At 48.0% G+C, this 25764-nt stretch overlaps 1 protein-coding gene across 1 annotated transcript in view; it reads right to left on the bottom strand.

Annotated features, from left to right (window-relative positions):
- Window positions 1-1539: 1539 nt before the first annotated feature.
- The window catches only part of TADA1 (transcriptional adaptor 1), a 30615-nt gene continuing 6390 nt past the window's right edge, over window positions 1540-25764 (bottom strand). The window contains exons 3-8 of the mRNA XM_057411192.1: window positions 24530-24627; window positions 21213-21422; window positions 20014-20165; window positions 18881-19043; window positions 18347-18499; window positions 1540-1722 (exon numbers count right to left, since the gene is read on the bottom strand). Coding sequence (XP_057267175.1) covers window positions 18347-18499; window positions 18881-19043; window positions 20014-20165; window positions 21213-21422; window positions 24530-24627 — 776 coding nt within the window. The 3' untranslated portion in view covers window positions 1540-1722. The remainder of the gene's footprint in view (window positions 1723-18346; window positions 18500-18880; window positions 19044-20013; window positions 20166-21212; window positions 21423-24529; window positions 24628-25764) is intronic.

Here is a 25764-nt window from a genome sequence, read left to right as displayed (position 1 = left end):
GCAGAAAATATCATAGAACCATAGAATGTTTTGGGTTGGTAGGAACCTGAAAGATCACCCAATTCTAACCCCCTGCCATAGCCAGGGACAGCTTCCACTAGACCAGTTTGCTCAAAGCACCGTCCAGCCTGGTCTTGAACACTGCCAGGGATGGAGCAGCCACAGCTTCTCTGGGCAACCTGTGCCAGTGCCTCAGCACCCTCACAGTGAAGATTTTTTTTCCTAATATCTTATCTAAATATACCTTCTTTCAGCTTAAATCCATTCCCTTTGTCTTATCACTACATGCCCTTATTAAATAGTCCCTCTCCACCTTTCTTTTGCCCCCCTTTGAGTATTGGAAGGCTGTGTGTATATACAGATATACGTGTATATATATATACACACACATACACACACACATACATTCACACAATCTAGATTCCTTCAGCTGCTGGTCTTAGACATATAATCTCTCCTGAACCTGTGATCCTAGCTTTCAGATGGCCTGGCTTGTTATTTGCTAGCAGTTGTACTCACCAACATACTCACCTGTACCCCAGTCTCACAGGCTGCGCCACAGTGACCAGGCACAGGACATATAAGCATCTAAGCAGGCCCTTTTGTCCCCTTTTCCCCACACTAGTTCCTCCCCAAACCATCTTGATTCTTCCCTGTTTCCTATTTGCTCCTTCCCCTAGACATCCCACAGTAAGCCCTGTACAGTCTCAGAAGTCTCTTCCTAGCATCCCATATGCCTTTGGGCAGTTGCCTTCTTTGCTGAGAAGTTTCCCAGTTCCTTACCAAGTCAGGTGCAGTAACCAGGGGGTGTATGACCACCTGCCCCCTCCTTCAATTCCACCAGAACTCACATGTTAAACAAATACTTGGAGTATTTTTTGCACTTCATTTCCTTTTAGATAGATGGGTACAACTCTTCAGACAGGCTCCACACTGACATTAGCAACTGAAACACTTTCACAGCAAGACTGCAAAAGTAGCAAGTTATAGTTCAGGAATTTGGTGACATATTTTCTTGTTAAACCATCTCTTTCTCATCCAGTGTTTTAGGGATCATTTACTTTTTTGGTGTATACAGGTTTTTTAGAATCTTAAAACACTTCTCTTCAGATGCATCTGCGGTACATGTACAACACGTAACAGACCTGAGCAAGGAAGAAAGTTTATTCCACTGAGACTACTATTTTCCCCTAACTGCAGCATGGGGACAATGGTCAGGCTGGGATGACATGGATGTAAGCAAGAGCCAGTCTTTTCCACGGCTTCTTTCAAGGCTGGGGATGGGGAAAAGAGTCCAAATTGCCTTGTTTTTTGCAGCATTTCTTCTCTTTTCATGGTATCTGCCCTGGGCAGGGAGGGAGCTGCAGCAGCTGAATCCACCAGCTCACATGCAAAGCCACATCAGTGTTGGGGCACAGCTGCTGGGGTTCCCCTCTATCCCATCCATAGCACTTCAATAGGTAAAGCAAAACCTCTGTCCCACCTCTGCTCTGAGCAAACCCCCAGTCACAGAGACCCCAGCTCCAGCCCTGCTCCCTTTATAACTGGAGACAGCCTTAGCTGGCCCCAGGGATGCTCCCCTGATGTGTAAGGAGCTCAGCCTGGCTCTGCTGCTATTCTCTGCAGGTCCAGCTCCTAATGCTCTTTCCCAGCCCAAGATACACCAAACACAAATCCAGTTCTCCTCTGTGTGGAGTTTTTTTGGTTTTGATCCCCTTACCTGCAAAAAAACAAGTTTGCACAACCAAGAAAAAGATTTTTCAGTACAAACCAAACCAATAAGCAAAGCCTGCCTCTCCTTTCTGTCCCAACTCTGAGCAACCTTTAGTGCTCGTGCCTGCCTGAGGATGCAGAGAGGGCCACAGTCAGTAGCAGCACTGCTTGCCTTCTACTGCCCCAGGTTCAGCAGCCTTGGGAGGAGGGTCAGACACACATCCTGCCCCTGCAGACCTCCCCGGGGATGCCTGGGATGTGTCTCATGGAGGGGCAATGATCGGATAAGACACACCAAGCAATGACTCGACAGGTGGATGTATTTCCTTTGAAACCCAAGAAAGACAAACACTGGCAAGCAGCAAACACATGTCTGAACATACTTAATGTGTCTGGTTTAGCACCCAGCCTGGTCTCTGTAGGAGTTTACCCAGAGCCCAGCTCCTTTCCCCACCACCCAGCCTGTTCCTTCAGTTTGCACCATCTCTCCCACACATCAGCTGGGAGAGAGGCACCAGTAATGTCACTTGCTCTGGCCAGAAGAAGAGAAACCAGCTTTTTACTTCGCACTGCAGCACAGGGACAAGGGCCAGGCTGGTGTGACACATGGATGTAAGCAAGAACCAGTCTCTTCACTGGCCCTGCCTCAGGGTGCTCTCCTTGTGCTCCTGCTCCCCCCACCGATGTGGGACAGGGAGCAGCCCCTGGGAGAAGCACCTTTTTCTCCCCAGTCAGTGTCAGTGCCAACCACAGTGCAGGATGTCTTCTCACTTGTTGTCTCCCCATGACTCAAGTAGGTCAACCGAAGGCAGGCAGTGACCGAGCAAGGAGGCAGCCGTGGTGCAAGCGGGGTTTTCTCTTCTCTTAATGCCACAGACTCTCATCAATCTGGGACATTTTCCAGGCTTGATTTGAAGACATGAGTGATGGGAAGTCTGTTCACACTTAGGTCCACTCTTGCACATATCCTTAGCAGCTCCCTATGGGCACCATAACTCCTGTGAGCCCAGATGGGAGGAGCCCACCAGCTTGCCAGGCAGGCCACTGCTTCCAAGCTGATGCCCCATCTTGCTTTGATGGTAGAGTATACCAGTAAAAGACCCGGCTATCATCAAATCTCTAATGTTTTGTGCTGTGTTTTGCTAGGTTTCATGCCCACTTTCCTATCTTTCAGTCAAAGTTTCTCTCAGTCATTTTTCTACTTCCTCTGCTAATTTCTCTATGGTTGTGTTACTCCAGACAGGCTTAGCAGTGTAAGTGTGCTAATAGAGAATTAATATTTGCGGCTATGACTCATCAGTTGCACCATTACCATCTACAAAGTTAGTTTAGATCTGGGTAGAAATGCTGCTTAGTGCTGGAAAGCAAAGCCTCCATGGCTTTATATAGCACCCAGGGTTGTGAAACACTAGCCCTGTCTGGTGAGTCCCCCTCTCCTACACTGACTCTGGAGTAAAGGGGGACTTTTTAAAGCCACTGTCCCCGTGGCATTTCACCAGGCCAGCAGGAGCATTTGAAGAGCTGCCTTTTGATCCATTTCACTTCCCAGCATTTCCTTGAATGGGTTTGTTGCACTTTAGCTGCAGAGAAATCAGCACTTTTGCTAGAAAAGGACTTCTGGTATTTGGTGGCTGAAGAAAAAAAAAACAAAACCAAACAACTAAACAAAAAAATCCCAGAGAAGTTCAGCTGATAACACAGTGCAGTCATCTGCATAGTGCCAGGAGCACCCAGTCATGTTTCTCCTCACAGAGATATCATCAATACTGCTATGACTTGTGCAGAATATAGGATGGAAAAAACAAAAGTGCTCGAGGCTGCTGGAAATTCTGAGGTGGGCTGTGTGTCTGCAGGCAGCACCCTGCCTCCTGGAGACCACCACCACCAGCTCCTGTCTGAGAGACACACTGCCCCGGCAGCCAGAGAGAGCCCCAGCCCTCACACAGTGACCCTGGCATGGACAAAGCAGAAGTGGAGGGGCTGTTCCAGGCTGGTTCTCTTTAGCCGTATGTCGTGCTGAACTAGGGGTTTGTGGGCAGGTTTCCTGATGCAGCGCAGGAGCTTTGCCAGTGTCCAGGTAACTCCAGTTGCAGGAGGTTCAATGCACATTCCTGTGCAGAGCTTCCTTCTCACAGAAATTACTGATCCAGGTTGACTTAGGCACATAGTATGAACCTGGGAACCCCTACACCTGACATCTCAAGCTTAGGGCATTGCTCCCCTAAGGCAAATACCCCAGAGCTGGTGGGTGCTGCCTGGTCTTTGTTGTCTTGGCACAGGGTCCCTCAAGCTGAGCAGTGGTGTTCGATGCTGGGTATTGTGGGCTGGTGGCACTTCTCCGCACCATCCAGAGCCCTGTGTAGACTTTTAATAACACAGTATGTATGTAGTCATACATGGAATAAAAATTTACTACTTAACACTGTGACTGTTCCAGGGTCAAAGTAATCCAATGCTTGCACCCCAAGACTTTTGTAGTTCTCCTGGACATCTTTAAATATGGAAAACCGAAGTCTCAGCTGCCAGAGGCAGACAGGCTCCTGGGGATGAGGGTTTCACTCAGTGCTGCACACTTGAGAGGAGCATCATCTGCAGAGAAGGGACACAGCCTCGTCTCTGGGCTGCCATTCTCCATCCTGCCCTTGCTTCAGGACCCATTCAAGGGCAGCTTCAAATGCTGGCTAGAAACCCCAACACTGCTCTGAGGCTCCAGAAAGGAGCCAAGCAGCTGAGAGACTTACTCGTGTGTCTGTGCCCAGCCAGAGCTCCCACAGAGGATCAGAGAGCCAAGAGCACCTGAGGTACAGCTCTGTGGCACCATGGGCAGCTGGTGTGCCCCTAATTGCAAATTGCTTGGGTGGTTCTTATTTTCTAGCATTTCTTGCCTCTGCAGGGAGTGACAGTCCCTCTGTCTCCATGCTGGCTTTGCTGAGAGCTGTTGGGAGGAGAATGAGATGGTTTCCATGTCAGTTTTGCCATGCTGATAGGAAGCATGGAGGTGTTTCCCTGGAGCCAAATCTCGGTGACGCACCCAAGAGCAAAACAGCTATGGCAAGGTTGAAACCACTGGGGTGAGCCCTATGAGCTGCATCCATCTGCCTCACCACAACCTGGCAGCGTGGTACTGCTGCACCCACTCTGATCACTGCCCATCTCCTCCTCTCCTCCTCACCAGTGCAGCTTTTTGTGCCTCTCTTTTCAAGCTGACACGTTCTGGGCTAAAAAAAAAAACCCTTCTTAGCAACCTGCTGGCTGCCAGTTAATCCAGCAGATGATCACTGTAAGCAAACTGAATCAAAGCTAAATGCTGCAAAGCATCACCAGTCATTGGGAAGCCTTAGCCATGGGAGGGCTGGATGGCTTGCTGGGCTGCATGCCCGCCTGCCTGCATCTTCCTACAACATTAATTTGCAACATTAATTCATTTGAGTTACTGGATCTTTCTATGAGATTCATATTCTCATTTACAACACACAGATTGTCCAAGAGAGGATAAGCCACAGGAAACGAGTGCATAGAGAGGCAGCGGTGGGATGGCAACTGCTTTGTCACGCATCTGCCTGGTGAAGTCTGTTATGAGCGATATTCATGTAAGTCAAGTCAGTGAAGGTGCTCCAAGAGCAGCCTGGGGTAGATACGCCTTCTTACACTCCCCTGCTCCTGGAAGCAGCATCATGTTCCCATATCAGTGGTGACTACTGACATGCGGTACAAAGCCCTAACCAGCAGCAAGGGGCTGAGGACCACGCCGTACTGTTGCGCTCAGATTGTGCCTCTCATCACGGGCTTCTACATGGGTTTGTTTTCCTATGCGGCAAGGAAGCATGCAAAGATCAAAATATCATTTACCCAGACAACACCGAATTCTCTGTTTTTCACGGACACGTAATGCACTGGGCCCAGCCCACAACAAGGAAAAAGCAGCACCTCTGAGCCACGTGTGAGCCTGGATCCCCTCCTCTGGTGAGCTCTTAGCCAGGGAGCAGTGGGGACTGGGATGCACCAAGGACACACACCAGCCTTTGTGCCTGAAGAGCAATGACCTTCTGCCTGGTGATCCCAGGAAGGAAGTAGACTTTTATATATAATATAGACATAGAATTATGTCCTTTAAATTAAAAACTCACTCCTGAAGTGAGCAGAAAGCTAGAAAGATGGTGCAAAGATGTGGCTAAACAGACAAGGAATTCCCCAGACAGAGTAAGCCATGGCAGAAGCCTCGGCCCCCTTATCAGGAGATCAGGGAGGGCTGATAGCCCAGCTGTAGCCCAGCTGGAGGCTCTGCCAGCCCCACACAGCCACCACGGATTAGCCAAGGCACCAGAGGTTTTCTGAAAGACCTAAAGCAGTGCATAGAGACACAGAGCCTCCCACAGCAGCACACCATGGCTTGGTCCCACACCTGGCCCGCAACACCATGGCCACTCTAGCTAGAACTAGGTGATCTTTAAAACCCCTTTCAACCCAAGCCATTCTATGACTGATTCTATGAAAAGTAGCCACAGCTCCTCTTGCCTGTGACACCAACAGGAAACACAGACCTGTGGCCAGGTTGTGCTTAAGCCCAGGGTGCCAGGTGCAGAGAATTGGGCAAGCCTGACCCCGCAGCACTGACATCAGCCCAGCAGAGAGGGGAGCATGAGACTGAGGATCTGTTTCCAGAGCCATCCAGAGATGGCCAGAGTCATCCCAGCTGCTCCATTTCAGCCTCTGGCTGGGGACCCCTTTTTAACCTGTGGTTGCTATTTTCAGAAAACATGAATGAATACACCATTCAAAGCTCAGCGAATAGAAGCCAGAGCAATAAACGATTACAGGAATAGAAATGAGACCAGGCAGGTCTCACTGGGAGAGTGCCAAGATGCTCCTCTGTCACCTGTACAATCTAGTACTTGGACAGCCTCTGCTCCATAAGGGCTCACGCTCTTACTTTTTACATACTCTCTTTTAGTAGTAGCAAAAGCAAGAGTCATTAAGTACCCCGGGAAACAGACATGTTAGGGGCAGCAGGAGGGTGAGATGTGCCCTCACATGATGCCAGTAAAGGTAAAGGGGTAAAGCCCGTGGGAGCCATGCTCTGCCTGCTCCTCTCCAGTGATGCCTCAAGACCACAGAGGACATGCTTCCACGGTGCTGGGCCCATGCCTGATGTGATGCCTCTTGCCCTGACAGTGGGACCAAAGCCATGGGGTACAGCACAAGCACCTCTGAGTTCACGCAAAAGGCTTCTAAAGGGGAACTGTCAGCTTATTCCCACAGCACACGCAGAAGCACGGCTGTGGTTAAGCACCAGCTCTGAGGTATTGCTCATTTGCATCATGCACTTTCCTCAGCTGCTTTGATGTCACACGTGAGGTTACGGTGCCCAGGGTGCCTGGAGCTCTGTTTACTCAGGAAGGCAGGTATGCCCATGCTACTCTCTGGTGAGCACAGCCACTGCCATCCAGGCCGCCTGGCTGGCTGTGGGCTCTTCCCTGCTCCCTCCCTGTCCCCACCGTGGCCAGCTGAGCCAGCAGCAGTGTGGCACCCAGGTGACCTGGCCCCACTCACCCATCACTGCCTTCCCAAAAGCCAGCGAGGGCTTGGGAGGGAGCAGGGACACAGGCCAGGAAGCACCTGCAGCTCTCAAGGCAGTGGGGAGGCTGCTTCTTCCTTGGCCTATGCCTTTGTGTCATTTCTGCACAATGGGGCCTGTCCCTGTGTGCTACATGGTCAGTGCAACCCCTCGGCAGCCCCTGTACCATCAAAAGCGGCAAGCTTGCAACAGCATCTTTTGAAGCTTGCCCAGCACTGGCGAGGTGGGCTCCAGCTGCTCAGGCCTGGTGGCACACGGGGTGAAGAAGCAGCCATCACCTGAGAGGCTGCTCAGGTGTCTGCAGTACATAAGGGCAAGGCAGGCCCCAGGCGGGTGATGCCAGCAATGCCAATACCTCTCTAGAGGAGAGAGATAGAGCTGACCTCGATGGGCCCCACACAACTGCCAGACTGGAGGTTTGTCCCTCAGGGCTGCTGCAGATGCCATTAGGTTCAAGCCACCCCCACCGGCTGCTTACTGGTATTTAAAGATGTGATCTCCAGGTGGCTTTGTTTGCTCTATATTAACATTGTTCTCCAGCCTTTGTTTTATTTCTTTCTCTTTTGGCTGTGGATGCAGAGGTTTCATGGGATCAGCTCTGTGCAGGGACTAACACCACCCTTGAGCACTGAAGTGGAGGAGTCCAGTTTAGACAACCCTGGACCATCCTCTGTAATACCAAAGCTGCCAACATACCCACTGCTTGCACACCAAGACCTTGGGCTGGAAATAGGTGACTGAGGTGAGTCGTAACACCCACCACACAACAGGGAACAACCAGTCTGAGCAACAGTCTCCAAACGCACCACTCCAGGGTGGCAGCTCCCAGCGTTAGCAACATGGATGTTTGTCACCAGTGACCAGCAGCAGCTCAGCAGTGCTCAGGTGACGTGGTGTGTGTATATATGTGTGCACACAAGCTACCATGTGTTTGTCTTTGCCTCTTTTGGTTTTTTCCACCTGTGGGCGTCCTGAAGAGTCAAACAATGCAGATCACCCCCGTCACTATCCGAGTGGGGAGAGAGGAGCTGGAGCCCACAAAACCTCAGGGCTCACACAAGGGCAGAGGGTTCAGCTGCCCTGACACATCCCTCTGGAGGAGCCTGTGTCCACTCTATGAGGCTGGCCCAAGGGATCTCACCTGAAAAAAAGCCTTAAACCAAATCTTGCATGTTGCATTTTACTGGGAAGATCCAGGAAAAGGTAGGAGAGCTATTCTGGAGTGTGTGTGTATAAGGATTTGGCAGTGGTAATGGGCTTCCCAGTCATTCCTACACCCTCTGAGGAGGGCTCATGGTGCTAGGAAACCACGTATGGTTCACATGTGAGTACAACACACATTTTCCTGCACCCAGACAGCTGAGCAAAGGCTGCCCCCAAAACCTCTTGGGCTTCACAGACCAGGTTCTACCATTCTTCCCTCTCTGCTTCCCAAATCAGGCTTTTCAACACTCTCAGAAAAAAAAAGGGGGCAGGGAGGGGATATTTCCACCTTTCTGCTCTCTTCCCTTTGGCCCCAGCTCTTGAGCTTCCTCTGTTTTTCCCCTGGAAAAAATCATGCTAAAGACTACAGTGTGACAGGAGCTGTTTTGGAAACAGGATGCCTGTATGGTACAATGCATCAGTATCACTGGCTTTTGCAGCCAACAGGAGTGAAAGAAAAAGCTGAAGAGAAGGGATCTGCAGCCAGTGTATGAACAGCCCCAGGATGCACAGCTCAGCCGCACGGGGAGCAGCAATAGCAGTCCCTTGCAATTGAACTGCGGGCCAGTGAAGGAGCCATGCCTCAGTAAGGCAAAGAGTGGTGGGGGGCACAAGCCTCACACTCAGCCATGCTGGCAAGAGCTCACAACCACACATGAGGCAGGGGCAGCTGGCCAGCAGCAGCCAGCACAGGCACAACAGCAGTTTGCCACATGGGCCCTGCTGCCCAAGGGGCAAGGACATGGCTGTTTGACTCACTGCATTAGTGTGTACAAGCTGGGTTTGGGCAGGAGAGTATATACTTGACTTTTTTGCCCTGAGGGCTCCCCCATTTTTTCAGCACCACAACACAAAGAGTTTTCTGTACTGCAGCTCCTGACCCCCAGGATGGCTTCCAGGGCAGTGAGCAGTGCCTGTAGCAGCTCTGGGAAAGTCACCAAGCAAAGCTCTGCTCCATGTCCCTGGCTCAGGGACAGACACACCTTGACTCCCTTTTCTCTGGATGGACCATCCTGGCAGAACAAGGGCCACCATGCTGTGTGGTGTCTGGTGCCTATGACTGAGGTCCAGCCCCAGCTCTCACATATACCTTGCTCACAGGCTCCAGGAAAAGCCAGGGAGTCCAGCTGAGACATTTTGCAAGGCAAGAGGCACTAATACAGATGAATATCTACCACTTGAAAAGGGAGAAATCCTGCTCACACCCCTGCAGCACCAACCCTCTGGTGCAAGCACCATCAGCCATCTGCAAAAGAGCAAGGCACCTCCTCCGTGCTCCCAGGGCAAGGGAATAAAGCTGATAGACTATCATACTCTTATACCCTTTTTCCTGTCTTTAAGAGGCACAGTAGAGAATGCATGAGGACAGAGGGGAAGCTAGCAGATAAGCATTATTTTGAAGCCACTGTTACGGAAGTATTCATTAACTCTGTAACAAATAGAGTTAAAAACCAGATTTGACAATTTGGAACAATCTTCTGGTGAATATTTCAGAGAGGTTGGAAATAGAGGTGAAAATTAAGCAGACAAAGTTACTTCGTGATTTTTCTGATGGGAACATGCATTTTAGTGAGAAATGAAAGTTTCAGTGGAAAAAGCATCCGAAATCTTTGCTCTTCCCTAGAGCAACATAGAGTATCTGCTACCATCAGCATCTCATATAGTCTAACAACAAAATGTAAGTATCTGAAAATCAAACCTACAGTTCACAGAAGGGCTGTGCACCAACCTCCTACAGTACACAGCAAGCACCTGCTGCTGGCTCTGCCAAACCCCATTGGAGCACCGGCTTCCAAGAGATACATGAAACTTCCAGTGTCTTTACTGTTGCAGTCCAGCCCACTGAAACAGTAGGACCTAAAGGAATCTCTTCTGTAATTATCTGTGGTAGGATGACAACTTCAAGAACTGCTGGGGAAGGCTCCTCAGCTGGGGCCAAACCAGTCCCAGGATGTGAGGGCAAGCTGGACAGCCATGTATATGGAGAGAGGGGTACAGAAGGAAGAGGGGAACAGGGCTTTGCCTGTATGCACTGCTGCCAGGACTTGGACAGGAGCAATCACAGAATCATAGGATAGTTAGGGTTGGAAAGAACCTTAAGATCATCTAGTTCCAACCCCCCTGCCATGGGAAGGGACACTAAAATGCCTGAGCACTCTAAAACAAGGTCTGAAAACCTTTAGAGATTTTAAAGAGGTTGTGATGGCAAGGCCAGCAGCCCTTCCTGTGAGACAAAAGCAACACCAGCTCCTTTCTTTCTTGTTACCGAAGTGGAGTTTCAGAAGTGGCTGTCATTGCACAGAAGCAGATATCTGATTGTGGGAGCTTTTAAATTTAACAAAGACATAACAAAACCCACCGACAGGAAACTGGTTTCAGAAATTCAAATGGAAACAATACTTTTTAATGATAACCAACAACACAGCCCCAGCAAGGCAGTCACTGAGCTGATGCCTGACATCTTTCTGAGGGAGGTCTCTTCAGAGATGATTCCTCCAGGGCCTACCCAGGCACCAGATGCAGATGGAGCAGAGCAAGGTGGGCAACCAGCCCTGCTCCTGGACACATCTCCCAGCAGCTGGCCCACAGGGAAAGGGTAAGGGCTAGACATGTGGCAAAGGGGCTACTCACAGGCTATGTGATGGCAATGACTCTGCTAAGCATAACTGAGCTAGCAAAGGGGCCACAAACACTCACTGCTGCAGCAGTTTCAAGCGATTTTCCAAACCCTGTACCCACTGCAAGGAGGTCAAGGCTCTAAGCAGTGCCCCATGGGCAGCTTGTACTGCTCTAATGCAGGAACTTTAATAGCTCTCAGGCAGAAGAAGAGCCCAAGTCCAGGCCTCCAGTACTCCACCTGGGTGTCCTCAGGCCGAGAATATTCAGCAGTTGTAAAACTCCCATGGGACAGAAGTTATCTGGAGACATGAATTCATTTCCTGGCAGGAAATTAATAAAAAATGCTGAAAAAAGCTTCACTTGGATGTGCTTCTTGGTGAAAATAATTCTTAACACTCAAGTTTTCTGTCCAGTTACAACTCGATGCTGCCTACACTTTTCATGATCTAGAGGAGAGGATATCATCATCTATTCAGGACCTTGGACCACAACCAAAATCAAGGCTGGAGGCAGGTTACAGCAGCAGCTCAGTGATGGCCAGCCCCTGTTCTTGACCCAGAAGAAATCAGCTCTGTGTTCCCATCACTGCTATACAACCCCAGCCAGAGCTGCCTCTGCACAGGGACCCCCAGGACACTTAACAGGACTCCTCAGAAGATGCAATGTCTTGGAAGCAGCTGAGGTGCCCTCATCTCAGCATGAACTAATGTCTCTGTACAACCAAGGAAGGCAGACACCAGTGTCTGTGCCCTGGCTTTGCACTCTTTGTTAACTCTGCTGCTCTTCAAACAAGCTCAAGGGGTTCCAAGCCCATTACAGTCTCTTCAGCCCACAGTGTCCAGAGCACACAGAGCTTGGCTTGCCTCTAATTTGGCACACACTGACCCTGGGGACAATAAGGGTGCGCATGCCTGACATAGCCTGGCTTCCCAGCCTGCCCCAGGGCACAGCTACATTAAGTTTTTGTTCTGCAGTTACTGTGAGGCAGGCTGGTGAATTCTTCCTCTTCTACCAAACAGACCACACCAGCAGCCACACTGGTGAAGAAAGGCAACACCACAAGCAAACCTTCCAGCTCTGAGAAATTGTTTCCTTCTAGAAGCCCACTGAAGTTATGCTGCAGAAGACCTCCCCCTAGCAGCAGGAGCTGTGCCTCTCACTCAGAGAGGAGTTGCTGACATCATGCTACTCCTACAGTACTGCTGAAAACCCTTCTGCACATCATTTCAGGCCAGCAAGGAATATCCATCATTACCTACAAGTCTCTGACACAGACCAGCCACCACCCCCCCACCCCCCCCCCCTGCAGCAGCCTTCTGAGCGCTGGGGAGGCAGCCCCTCTTCTGTGGAGACTTTCTTCTCTGATGACATTGTACTGCAGCAACAAGTCCCATGCTTCCTTCTACCTCAGAAGCACAAAAGGTGGTCTTCTTTCTTGGTATTGTTTTCATTGGCTGCAGAGCAGAGTGTTTCTGCTACCCCTATTTGGGGCTCTTAGGCATTGATGGTTAAGGACATAAGTGTGGTGCATGTGGTTTCTTCTTAAATGTAAGCAGTCTCATTTCCTCATTTTTCTCTTTGCCAGAAGTTTCCTTAAGGTCAAGTAGCGGGAAGGTGATACAAACTTACCAGAGTCCATGTTTTTAGGCACTGCTGGCACACAGTTTCTGGCCTGCAGAGTCACTCTTTGCATCAAACCATACCCCAAGCTTTCTACAACAGGGGGATTTCTGCTACAAGGAAGAACTGGGGCAACAACCAAAAACACCCACCTCAGCTGCAGAAGAAAAAGTGGGAAGGCTGGGAGGGGATATATTAGCAGTTAAGCTAAGAGAAAGACAGTACAGTGCATATCTGACATCAAGTGCTATGCTCCAGGTTTCTGCTGTGAACTAGGGATGAGAAACAGCTTTCCTGGTCACCAGTCTCAGAAGCAAGACTATTTGGAGTGCTGAGGAAGGCTACATTCACAGCTCTAGGATCCACCTTGACACCCAGGTGGAAAGGCTTTATCAGAATGAAGTCAGGCCTGTCAGCTGGAACTGTCTGAAAAATTAAAATAGATTTTCTTTCTGCAACCTACATTCTCAGAGGCATTGGCCACATCTTGAGATGTGTATCTGAGGCCATGAAGTGAACCTGATGAAGCGCTCAAGCACTTTTTCTCCCTCTTCACGTGGTAGCTAATGGTTTTCCACTGTAAATCTAGAAATGAGCTGCTAGAAGCACTAGCAGCTCCCAAGTAGCTACTTTCAGTACACTGCAGAGTTCCTAGAGCATTAAGAACATAGAATGTAATTCTCACTACTGATGATGTGACGGATAATGTCACATTCCTTCCCTTCTGTCTTCCTATATAATACTCTGGGATGAGCACAAGTTCTAGAGCTAAACTGCAGCAACAGGCACAGGACTGCAGAAAAAAACCTTCAGTGGTGAAGGCCACTGAACAGCATCACAAGTTGCCTAAGACAACCCTGAAAAGCTTCCATTGCAAGTTTTTTGGCAGAACAGTTTTGGCCAAGCCCAGCTTGCCGTAGAACTGGCAGGCTCTTGGTGGATCCTGAGGCAAGGAGAAAGACAAACCCTCCCAAACTAATTTCAGTGCTACTTTGAGGTAAGCCTTTTAAGTTCAACAACCTTACTCATCTTAGAGGGCTGATTACTGCAGTGCAGACATCTGTCATGTCACAGTGAAAGCCATCAGCCTAACAGTGATACATATCACCCTGCTTTCAGGGCAGGTCTCCAACAGCAGTAGTCAGCAGCTAAGACTCCAGCTGGCTGCTGGTTACTAGTGGCACTCAATATTGGGATGAACACTCAGGAGTCAATACCGGGGTTTCTTATGCTTTCTATGTTTGCTACTGACCTTAATGACAGGATAGAGCATATAGGCACCGAACTGGGAGGAGTGGTTTCATACACGGAAGGGCAGAGCTGCTATTCAGAGGGACCTAGACAGGTTGGAGAAAGAGGCTGAAAGGAACCTCAAGAAGTTCAATGGCAAATGCACAGCCTGGCCACTGTGATGGAGTAACCTCCTGAAGCAGAACAGGCTGCAAATGGAGACAATAGGCAGGAATGCAACTTTGCAGGAAAGGACCTGGAAGTATGGGTGAACAAGCAACCCAGGGCTCCTCAGTGCACCTGTGCAGCAAGGGCCAACCACTAGCAGGAGCATAGCCAGTAGGGTGAGGACAAGGATCCTCATCTCTGCTCAGCACTCACAGGACCATCTGGAGAGCTGAGTACAGTTTGGGATCAACAGCACAAGGACAGTGACACACCAGAGCAACCTCAGTGGAGGCTATCAAGATGGACTGCAGCATACAATGTATAAGCAGAAGCTGAGAGTGCCAGGTTTGTTCAGCCTGGAGAGAAGGCAAAGGGAAATCTTCCTATTATCTGCTATCACTCATGGGGACCCACAAAGACACACAGGAAGAGCTGAAAGGCAACAGGAACAACATGAGAAATCCAGATGAGATGCAAGGAAAAACCTTCACCGTCATCTTGGTCAGACAACTGTAATGGTAAATGCCACCATTTCTCTGGTCTCATCTGCAAAGACAGTCAACCTGCTCCAACTCTGAACTTAGCCCTTCTTTAAGCAGGGAGTGGACAAAGCAGCCTCCAGACATCCTTTCCAGCAGAACTGCCCCAGAAGCATCGCTTCCCATAAGACCTCTCACTTTGTGGGAAAGTGCATTGAGAACATGTGCCTTTCAGTTTTCTGATTTGTGAAATTGGGCTGACAGGATTTCCTTATTCCAGCCTTTGTTGTCTAGCAGGTGTACCAAATAACCCAAACAACAGTGTGGAATAGATGACTCAGCTCTTCAGAACATGAGGCTCTATCTGCAGAGCCTTCTCCCAGCACATGCAAACAGAAGAGGGAGGCACTTCTTGTGCCATGCTTAGTGTTTTGTTTCAGAACTCGCTTGTGATGCAGTTTAGAGGCTGCATGCTTTCTTCAGATCTAAAATCCTCAGAGCTGCCCCAAAGTTTCTAGCAAACAAACTTAATGCTTTCATTTTACACCAGAAACATAACAGTTATCAGGAAAATTCCCCTCCCACACCCCAGAGTCCATACTTTGGGTGATGTGATGATCTCACAGTTACTCAGGTTCAATGTTGCTTTTAAAAACTGTCATGTAAAGCCACTGGGGTCAACTTTTAAGCTAAGGCTCACTTGGAAAAGGTATGTATGATTAAATACAGAAAAAATGGCAGTTGAAAGAAAGGAACCAAAAGCAATCTTCCATCTCCTCTCACCCACTCCTCTCTTAAGCACACACTGCTATACTGTAAGAGACACGACCTACCAAGTACAACTGCTCCCATCCTGCCAGACCCTGCCGTATGTTTCTCCTGTTGCCTTTACCAGCTTCTTTGCAATCCTTAAATGGTCTTCTCATGATGAGAGCGACCCAGGGAATTACAGACCAGTCAGTGTCACCTCTGTGCCTGGCAAAATCTTGGAGCAGATTCTCCTGGAAGGCATGCTAAAGCACATGAAAAACAACAAGGTGCTTGGTGACAGCCAGCATGGCTTCACTCAGGGGAAATCCTGCCTGATCAATTTGGCAGCCTTCTGTGATGGGGCTATGGAACTGATGTACAGAGGTAGAGCAGTTGATGTCATCTACCTGGACTTGTGTAAAGCGTTCGACACTGTCCCACACAACATCCTTGTCTCTAAATTGGAGAGACATCAATCTGATGGATGGACCACTCAGTGGATAAAGAACTGGCTGGATGGCCGCATACAAAGAGTTGTGGTCAATGGCTCAATGTCCAGCTGGAGACCAGTAATGAGTGGTGTCCCTCAGGGATCGGTGTTGGGACCGGTCTTGTTCAACATCTTTGTCGCTCACATGGACAGTGGGATTGAGTGCGCCCTCAGCAAGTTTGCCGATGACACCAAGTTGTGTGGTTCGGTTGATACGCTGGAGGGAAGGAATGCCATCCAGAGGGACCTTGACACGCTTGTGAGGTGGGCTGATGCCAACCCCATGAAGTTTAACCATGCCAAGTGCAAGGTCCTACACCTGGGTCGGAGCAATCCCAGGCACAGCTACAGGTTGGGCAGAGAAGAGATTCAGAGCAGCCCTGTGGAGAAGGACTTGGGGGTGTTGGTTGATGAGAAAATGAACGTGAGCCAGCACTGTGCACTTGCAGCCCAGAAAGCCAACTGTATCCTGGGCTGCATCAAAAGGAGCGTGACCAGAAGGTCGAAGGAGGTGATCCTGCCCCTCTACTCTGCTCTTGTGAGACCTCACCTGGAGTATTGTGTGCAGTTCTGGTGTCCTCAACATAAAAAGGACATGGAACTGTTGGAACAAGTCCAGAGGAGGGCCATGAGGATGATCAGGGGACTGGAGCACCTCCTGTATGAAGACAGGCTGAGAAAGCTGTGGTTGTTCAGCCTGGAGAAGAGAAGGTTGCGTGGAGACCTCATAGCAGCCTTCCAGTACCTGAAGGGGGCCTATAGGGATGCTGGGGAGGGACTCCTCATTAGGGACTGTAGTGATAGGACAAGGGGTAATGGGTTAAAACTTAAACAGGGGAAGTTTAGATTGGATATAGGGAGGAAATTCTTTCCTGTTAGGGTGGTGAGGCACTGGAATGGATTGCCCAGGGAGGTTGTGAATGCTCCATCCCTGGCAGTGTTCAAGACCAGGTTGGACAAGGCCTTGGGTGATATGGTTTAGTGTGAGGTGTCCCTGCCCATGGCAGGGGGGTTGGAACTTGAGGATCTTAAGGTCCTTTCCAACCCTAAGTGTTCTATGATTCTAATATCTGTACGGGCACCCCCTCTTGCTATGCCCAGCAAGGGGATGTGCTGTGGAGCTACAAGTCTGGTCCAAACCAGGGGTCAAAACCAGATGTTATAAAAAAGATAAATGGGAAGAAACATCAGGGACCTGCACCTTCTTAGGGTTTAGTCCTGGGGGCACAGCAGCTAAGGAAACTGTGCAAGAAAAAGGGAAAGATCTCCTATCCAAATACTTCCGAAATGGGAACACTAGAATAGAGGGTGATGATGAACTTCCCCTTTCATATCCCCCAGAGGAAACCATTTTGATTCCACTATCTTGTGGCACAGTAAGCCAAGTCATCCTTCAGCAGGTATCTCCATACATGTAGTTAAAAAACAGGTAATATATTGACTAAAATATTTTGATGGAATTCTCATGTTATAAAAGCACAGCAGGTGAAATTTCTCTTTTCACACACAGTGATATGCATCCGCCCATGTGGAGAACTGTGGCTGCATATTTTTCTGATTAAGTAAATATGAGACATCTAGCTTACACTGCAAATCCAATGAGCCTCAATGCTGACAGTGCACTGGTATATGTATTCAGGAGTTACTGTCCCACCTCAGGGATGGTCAAGCTGCCTGCTGGGAGGGCTAAACCATTAGCTGTTCTGACAGACACCAAAGTTGCCTCTTATCATAGGTCCAACAACTCCTAAAGCATCTGATCACTACTGCAAGACAGAGGTGAGTGAAGGATGAGACTGCTAAGAAAACACTACTCACAACCTGATTTTATTGTGCATTTTGGTAACCGGAGAGAGATTCCTATGACAGTGTGCACATTCATGGTTTGTGATGCAAAACAGTTCAAATGACAGGCTAGGAAGGACCTTTCCCTTTTTGCCCTGTTTTCTCAGTTTCTGAAAGTTTCCCTGGCAGAAGAGGAACAATGTCAGCTTACAGAATTGCTCATCTTCAGAGGAGCCCACCCTGTTCCAGTTAAATGAATGGAAGAGGATCCCACCAACTGCAAAAGAAGCTGGACAAGGCCCCTGCTCAGAACGGAAACTACTCAAGAGGGGAAAATGAGAAAGCAGATTCTCCATGCTCACAAAAGACAACACAAATACACCTTTTTAAATCAACTCTTTCTATCCTCACATTTATTAAAATAAAAAAATACCAAAAAAAAACAAACAAACACACAAAAAAAGCCCAAACCAGTCTTTGCAAACAAATCTCGTTTCTCCTTCCCAATTCAGTGGGATTGCTGCAAGTACTCCATGACACCTGACTGTAGGGTGCAGAGAAAGTGTATTGCAACTCAGTCATATTTCCATAGGAAAAGCTGACTCATAACTTACAACATCCTTGAAATGCTAACAGAGGTTGGTAAGAAGCATCCAAGTGTCAAGTCCAAGGAACAGCATTGTAGCCATCTGAGGCCTGACATGGCTCCTAGCTCTAGCAGAGTAGAAGGCCCTCCTTTGCTGCCAGGCGCTCACGATGGATTTTATCCTGCTGCAGCTCCTCATGGTTTGGATGCCAGAGCTTCATGACAATTCTCTCAATGTTTAGAGCATAGACAGTGTGCGCAGGAATAACTTCTTTGTGCACCTGAACATACACATCAGAAAGCAAATTCCATGTTTTCATACACATTTTCCCACATTGCCCATGGAATAACCTCCCCCTGCACATGAGCCCAGCAGGCTGTCTGTCACACGTGAGAACTGCAACTTGCCAGCACTGCCACCCCAGTCAGCCCAGAGCAAGCACCCGTTATGCCACCTTGTAAGCAAGTGGCAAGGTAAGAAAATAATCATTTTTGCTTAGACACCTCCCCAGCACTGGTGTCTGATCACAGGTAACCTACTGCAGCAGTCTGCACACCAGAACCAAATATTCCTTTAAGTACCCAGGTGGAACAAGAGGAGTAAGAAGGGACATGCCAGGCTAAGTCACTTCACTGCATCATGTGTAACATGAACAGCTTACCTGCAGTGCCTCAAAAAGGTCATACATGTTCACTGGTGGGAGAGATGCTGGTAAGGTGTCTCCAGAGCATGCCAGGAGTAATGCTGCCTGCTGCTCGGCATCATCGGGAGGGGGCTGTGGAGCTAGACTCTGACCAGCAGAAGGCGCCACACAGGTTGGAGGGCTGTAGAGGGGGCAAGCAGTAAAACCCTCAGTCAAGACAACAGCACTAGCTTTGGAAGTCACACAGCAGCAGCTTGGCCCCAGGGTTTGCTTTGCCCTATCAGCTGACTTAGCCCTAACATATGTAAAATCATTTCAGTTGTAATTAAGAATATCTTGAAAACTCCAGTTTAATAAAAATAGCACAAACTGATCCTCAACATGCTTCAAACCTGCTTAACTGATCTCAATTGGACAACTTTTTATTTGCAGCCAATTGCTTCTACTCAGCACAAGACTTAAGGCACTCACAACATAAAACTGAAAGACACAAGCCATTAGGCAGAGCTGTTTGGATTGCCCTGTAGTGCTTGTAGTGCTGTAATCAAACCTTAGAACACCCACGACCTCCTGTCAACTCCTAGAAGCTGTCACAGACAAACACAACTGCCTTCTCACACACACAGGTTGCCAGATGCACAGCACAAGTTGTTTGACATTGAGACTTTGGAAAACAAGATGACCTTGAAGCTCTGCTGACTGGAAAGGCATGCCAAGGAGCCATAAATACATTTGGATGCAGGAAACAGCAGGATGCCCTCACCAGCATTTCACTCCTATGGCACTGCAGCGATGCCCCATAAAGGGATGGCTCTTCTGCCCTGAGAACAGCAGAATTCCTGTCTCACTCACTACTGTTTCCAAAAAGCAATACTTATTAAGGACATGCAGAGGGCCAGGGGTCACCTTCTTAAATTGATGGACAAGCACAAGTGAGAAAGAGGGACTTAAAACTGTTTTAAACTCCACTGCTGAGAAATCCCCACGTTCTCCCTCTCTGTTTAGCCCTACAGTCCTCCATACTGATACCCTCCTAGTGTGAAGGCTAAACACCATTATTAATAGATTCTACTAAGTAAAAAGGGAAACTGAAGCATGGAGTAACCTCACAACTAGCAACTTGCACTTAAAGTTAGCTCAGAGCTCCTTACCACTCAATTAAATTGTTATAAGCAACAACACTGTTCTTCAGATACGGCTGAGGGTTAACATTGCTTCCAAAGGCATATTTAAAATGGCCATCTCTCAGACGATATGCTTTCCGCCGGGATATCACAGATGTCAGAATATCCTTAAGATGGTTCTGCAATGAAAAACAATCTTATTACCCATGCCGATTCATTTACTGTACCAAGCCATGGCTATGAAAAGTGCCTCATCAACTGGCAAGACAGAAGTAATGCTGCTATGACCACAGGGAGCTAAAGATCTGGAACCAGGATCTGGACAAGTTACAGTATGTTTTCACTGTTGGATACAGAGAACATAGCACTGTGCGAGTACTGTAGGCATCAGCCTGTGAACTGTACTTTAATACATGATGTGCTGCTTTAAATGTCAAAGAGGTTTCTTAAATGCTAGGAAATTCCCAACCTCTGACCCCTTTGATAAAGAGTTAAGAGATTTCATCATTGGCAGTAGACGTTACATTTGTACTGAAATACTGTCCCTAAAACTACAGTGAAAAGCCACTCACTCCTCATTTTCAGATTGTTCAGTTGCCTGGAAAGCGTTGGAGTAGCGTTGTCTGAGAAGACAACCAGACAACTGTTTCTTAATCTGGCCTCAGTCCCAGATGGGGAATTCAGGTTGGCCTCCACATCCTGACTCCAGAAAACCATCCACACATCAATGCTCCAAGTAAGAGCTGTATCAGTCCTGGGGTACATCAGGCAATGCACCACTGACAGCCAAAACCAGCAAGAGCAGGCACTCCACCTGCAAGTATTCCCCAATCTGTCACTTCACTACCATGCCAGATACTTACACCTGTAACAGAGGTTTTGGGACTTTTCTTTATATAGAAGTGTTTAAACTGGAGCTCCCATTCTGCCCCTGTTTTTAACTGACACAAACAGCATTTTCCAAAACAGCTATTTAAGCATGCCCAGAGTTCCTCATATGAAAGCACTTCAAAATTAACACTTGCAGGCAGAAATCCAAGACTTTACATCTAAGATGCCATGAGTTTGGAAGACCTTTGAGTTTCACATTACTCTTCCCAAGGCAAACTGGCAGTTAGAGAAGCAGGCTTCCTCACGACACTGAAGGGCACTACTCCCTGCTGCGCATAGAGCATTTTGCTGCTGGCATAATGAGACCACCACTGCTGCCCAGCCCAGCCTCTCACCTCCACAGCATAAACAACTGCCGTCACTGCCTCCTCTGTAACATTGTCTAGCCCATGCTCATATGCTGTTACGATCATCCTTCCTTCTAACTGGCCACGTGTAGGAAGCATCATGGTATGAGAACACAGCTTCAAATCATCATCTTCTTGAGGATCCTTTGCCACAAATTGCTGGGCTCCAGAGAGTGGATTCTGAGGCTGGAACCGGTGCTGTTATGAACACAACATTAGACCGTAAGAAGAAAAATACCCAGCAGGCCCTTTGGTTCATCACGCTAAACATCCTTTCTCCAGCTGGAAATCAAATGCCTGCAAAAGTGTATCACAGTAGGACAAGCAGAGTGATATTCTTCCCCAGGACACTCTCCCAGGCCCCAGTGATTTGTGACTGAGGAAATGTGAGCCAGAGTTGGTGTGCTTTTATTAAGCAACCCATGAACTTGTTCGGCAATGCCCCGAACCACCCAAACTTTGGGTATCCACATCCTACAGCAAGGAATTCTACGGTGTAACAACACATCACATAAAGAGTCACCTCCTCAGGTTTGCTCTGTACTTCCCTCACCTGCTAGATTCTTTCGATTCTCCTCTAAGGCTCAAATGCTATTCAGGCCAGTGCTGATTTTATGGACTTCCATATTTTACAGTCACCTCTTTCCATGCTGAAGGGTTCTTGTCTATTTAGCTATTAATTGTACAGAAGGGTGTGATTTTCCTTACTAACTGTACAGTTTCCATCAAGATTAAAAACCATCATCTTAAGCTTGTGTGATTGATTCTCATTTATTTAAAGCTTTAAATGGAACAACTTAGCCAAATTCCAGGTTTGAATTTCATACTCTAGTCTCCCCATGCACTTACAATACTCCAAGCAGAGCTGTGTTACTGAGCAGCCACTGATTCAGAGATGGATTATGGATACTTTTCAGAACTGCCTCAGTTATTTAGGAAAAAAAAGACATCACAGAACAAGAATTTGTACCACAAGACAGCAACCCCCATTTTCCAGGCCACACATATTCCAGCATAATGCCCTTGCAGAGCTGGTGCCTCAAGCTGCAAGTGGTTGTGGTGACTCCTGGGAAGTTTTGGGCCCCAGGTAAAGCAGGGGAAAAAAAGCAGATGAGAACAACTGATACTTGAGCCCAGACATGTGCTTGACCCAGCCCACAAGGGAACAAGCTGATGGAGTACTCCCACAAGCATCCAAGCCACAAATCCGGTGGCTTTGGAATGACGATGGCTGCAAGGTTCTCAGGGCATCAAGACAAACACAATCTTTAAATATAAACAACGAATATGCAGCAAAGTGGATCTCTCGCATCTTGGTTTCAGGAGAAGAAGGGCGGCTGCTTTATTCAAAGTACAGTGTGGCATTTAACTCAAGAGTGAAAAACCAATCCACCCACTAGTTATGTGAAAGCAGGTTTCCCTCCCCGTAATTCTGAAGACTTATGTTTTCATTACAGGAAAGCTACATATCTGTATGCCTGGAAAAAAAGACCTTAAAAATGTAAGCAACTCCAAAGGAGAACGTGGTTTAGCAGAGCAGAAGCCAACTGGAACGAACCTGTGGTCGGTCATTCACAGCTGTTACTCTGACCAATGAGGGAAACATCAGGAAATATCAAGGCACTTCAAGTTCACACTGCTCAGGAATTCCACTAGTAGTAGACAAGCCCATTAATCACAACATACAGTACTTACTACCAGGCATTACAGGAATACATGTATAAACACACACTAGATGTGCTGTAACACAGGGGGATCCGAGTAACCAAATTCCAAGGCTTCCACTACATCACAACTCAACCTCCCCTCCACTTGCTACTGAGAAGTCATGGTGAAGTTTTGGAACAAAAAGATGACAGACAGCCCTCAGAATCCAGGTTGCACCTGTGAGCACTGCAGAATACTTCAGCAGTTTCCAAATGCAACAAGCCTTCAGCTGGACACATCTCTCAAACACCAGTCACTGAAGCAAGCGCACACATGGTGCCTAACTATAGTCCCCAGAGGTGCAGTATGCACTTCAGCTGAGCCAACCTAACCCCTCAATGCCTAAGACCAGGAAGTTTCACATGCCCATTCTCCCCTATCCCCAGCTCCTTCTTCCTTTTCACAGCCTTTTACATACAACACTGATCCAGCTGAATAAACCAACAAGAAAAACTTGGGGTTTTTGGTCTTTTTTTGGTATGGTTTGTTTTCTGCCTTGTCAGAAAACTGAACTGGATCATGATCACAGAATCACAGAACCAACCATAGAACATTTAGGTTGGAAGGACTTTAAAGATCACCTCATTCCAACCCCCCTGCCACAGGCAGGGACACCTTCCACTAGACCAGGTTGCCCAAAGTGCCGTCCACCAAGGCCTCGAATTCTTCCAGGGATGAGACATCCACAGCTTCTCTGGGCAACCTGTTCCATGCCTCACCACTCTCATAGTGAAGAATTTTTCCTAACATCTAACCTCCCCTGTCAGTTTAAAGTCATTTCACCTTGTCCTATCACTACATGCCCTTGCAAAAAGCCCCTCTCCAGATGTCTCGTAGGCCCCCATCATGTGCTCAGACTTGTCTCATCAAACCCCACCTGTTGAAGACATTGCTCCATCCTAATCCTCTTTCATACCAGGTCCCCTCCACACTGGTCTGGCAGTGCCAAAACAACTGTAGAACAAACACAGACAGTACCAGATGGAGGTACAGAGCCTTTGTTGCCAAGCGAACTGGATCTTGCATGTTTACCTGCCACCTACCAGAAGACAGCATCTTTGCAAAACATGCTCTGAAACAACCTGACCCTCTTAAACAACAAATACCTTACTTTTATCACTTCTGATTGCAGAGTCCTGTAGAGCAGATCATAAAATCACTGAGTTCTGCCTGACTCCTGAATAAATAGGAAATCCAAGTGAACAAGATATTACAGAGAATGTGAGAGGTGAATGCGACTATGAAAGACCTGCCCAAGCATAACTGCAGTAACCATAGGGCTTAAGTTATTCCTTGCTGGTTCCTGGAATACAAGCTTTTGCAACTTCGACATTTAGGTGGCCTTCCACGGATTCTCTGGTGTCTAACAAAGCCAGGTCACACTGCAGCCTTTATCCCAAAGAAGCTTCCATAAGACAGACACCAGCCACTAACCCCCCAGCTCTTATTCCAATCCAGAACTCAAAACAAGTAAGACATACATCACTGCACATGTTGGACTTCCATCATCCCTGGAAGCAAGAAAAGCTGCATGCATGTGCAGAGTTCTTCACCCATGAAAGAGTGTCAGAGAGCCATGACCATTTGATCACACTTACATCAAACTTTTGTCGAACAGAAGATATCTTTTTCTTTCCTTTGGGTTTTCCAGGTTTAGTTGCAGAGCCACCCGGCCACGGCAGAGTTCCAGCACCTTCTACAAATTGAAAAGGTAAAAAAAAAAAACAACAAACAAACAAACAACCAAAAACCAACCAAAAAACACAAGCATTAAAACTCCTTAACCCAAAATCAACAGCCATGGCCAGAAGGAAGGACTTCTCAGAGGAGAATGCTTTTGGCAGCCCTTTCCTTTCTTCATCAGCCCCCTGCAAGCTTGACTTACTCATGTCCCATTACTTTAGTACAAACTTGTCAGCACACCACACAAAAATCCATGGTGGAAGGATGGAGAAGAGCACAACCACCAGGAAAGCTGCAAGGAAGGAACAAACCATTTATTCCATCAGGAAGACAACAGGACCTTGCCCACAGGGAGGATTCCCCTCCCACCAACTCCTGGATCAGATGACAAGCAAAAGGATCAAGCAGTCTGACTTGTTACCTATGCCTTTACAGTTAGTGCCCCATCAGCTTTAGCCAGCTTTGTCTCACACCCTTGTTAAACACCACAGCTGATCATTCTTGCTGCTCTGAGGGGAGGCAGGGGAAGAACTGCAAAGGCCACTGAGCTCAGGAGCAGGATGACACCAAAGCAAGCAGTGAGCTTGTGACTGACCAGAACTGGCAGGCAGCTGAGAATGTGATTACTATGTAATACCAATAAATACATTTGGCCACATCAGAAGTCCACAATATGCTGACAGCTATGCCTACAGTAGGTCAAACCAATTCTGACAATCACAGAGCTCTTGACAAGGACAGCCTAGCAGACTTACCACTGATGAGTTTGCAGGATCAATGCACAATTCCCTAAGGTACATTGGCACTAAGTGTTGGTTTGGATGCATATGCACTTGCTGACAGTGAACAAAAAGTACAACTCAAAGACTGGACAGCCCTCTCGTGGCTACAGTGGCAGCCTCTGCTCTGCACCATCAGCATCCTCCTCCCTTAGTTTTGCATAGCACGTGAGCACCCTTTTTGAGTCCTGCCCACCTCCAGGGACGCTAGACAACTGAGCTCTGAAGGTCTTTAACTCAGCTCCAAAGTGGAGGCTGGAGCTCTACTGCCAGGCAGTGCTGACAACACTAACATTTTAGATGTTCTCTTGCCCAAGAGCAGCATTTGCCATTACAAGACAGCAGCCAACCCACAACTCACCATCCACAGC

The sequence above is a fragment of the Pezoporus wallicus genome, unplaced genomic scaffold (genome assembly GCF_028554395.1).
Source record: "Pezoporus wallicus isolate ANWC-B61680 ecotype Strahan unplaced genomic scaffold, APGP_CSIRO_Pwel_v1 contig_8779, whole genome shotgun sequence".
Classification (NCBI taxonomy): domain Eukaryota; kingdom Metazoa; phylum Chordata; class Aves; order Psittaciformes; family Psittacidae; genus Pezoporus; species Pezoporus wallicus.
The sequence above is the reverse complement of the archived record's forward strand: the minus strand, read 5'-3'. Positions and strand labels throughout refer to the sequence as shown.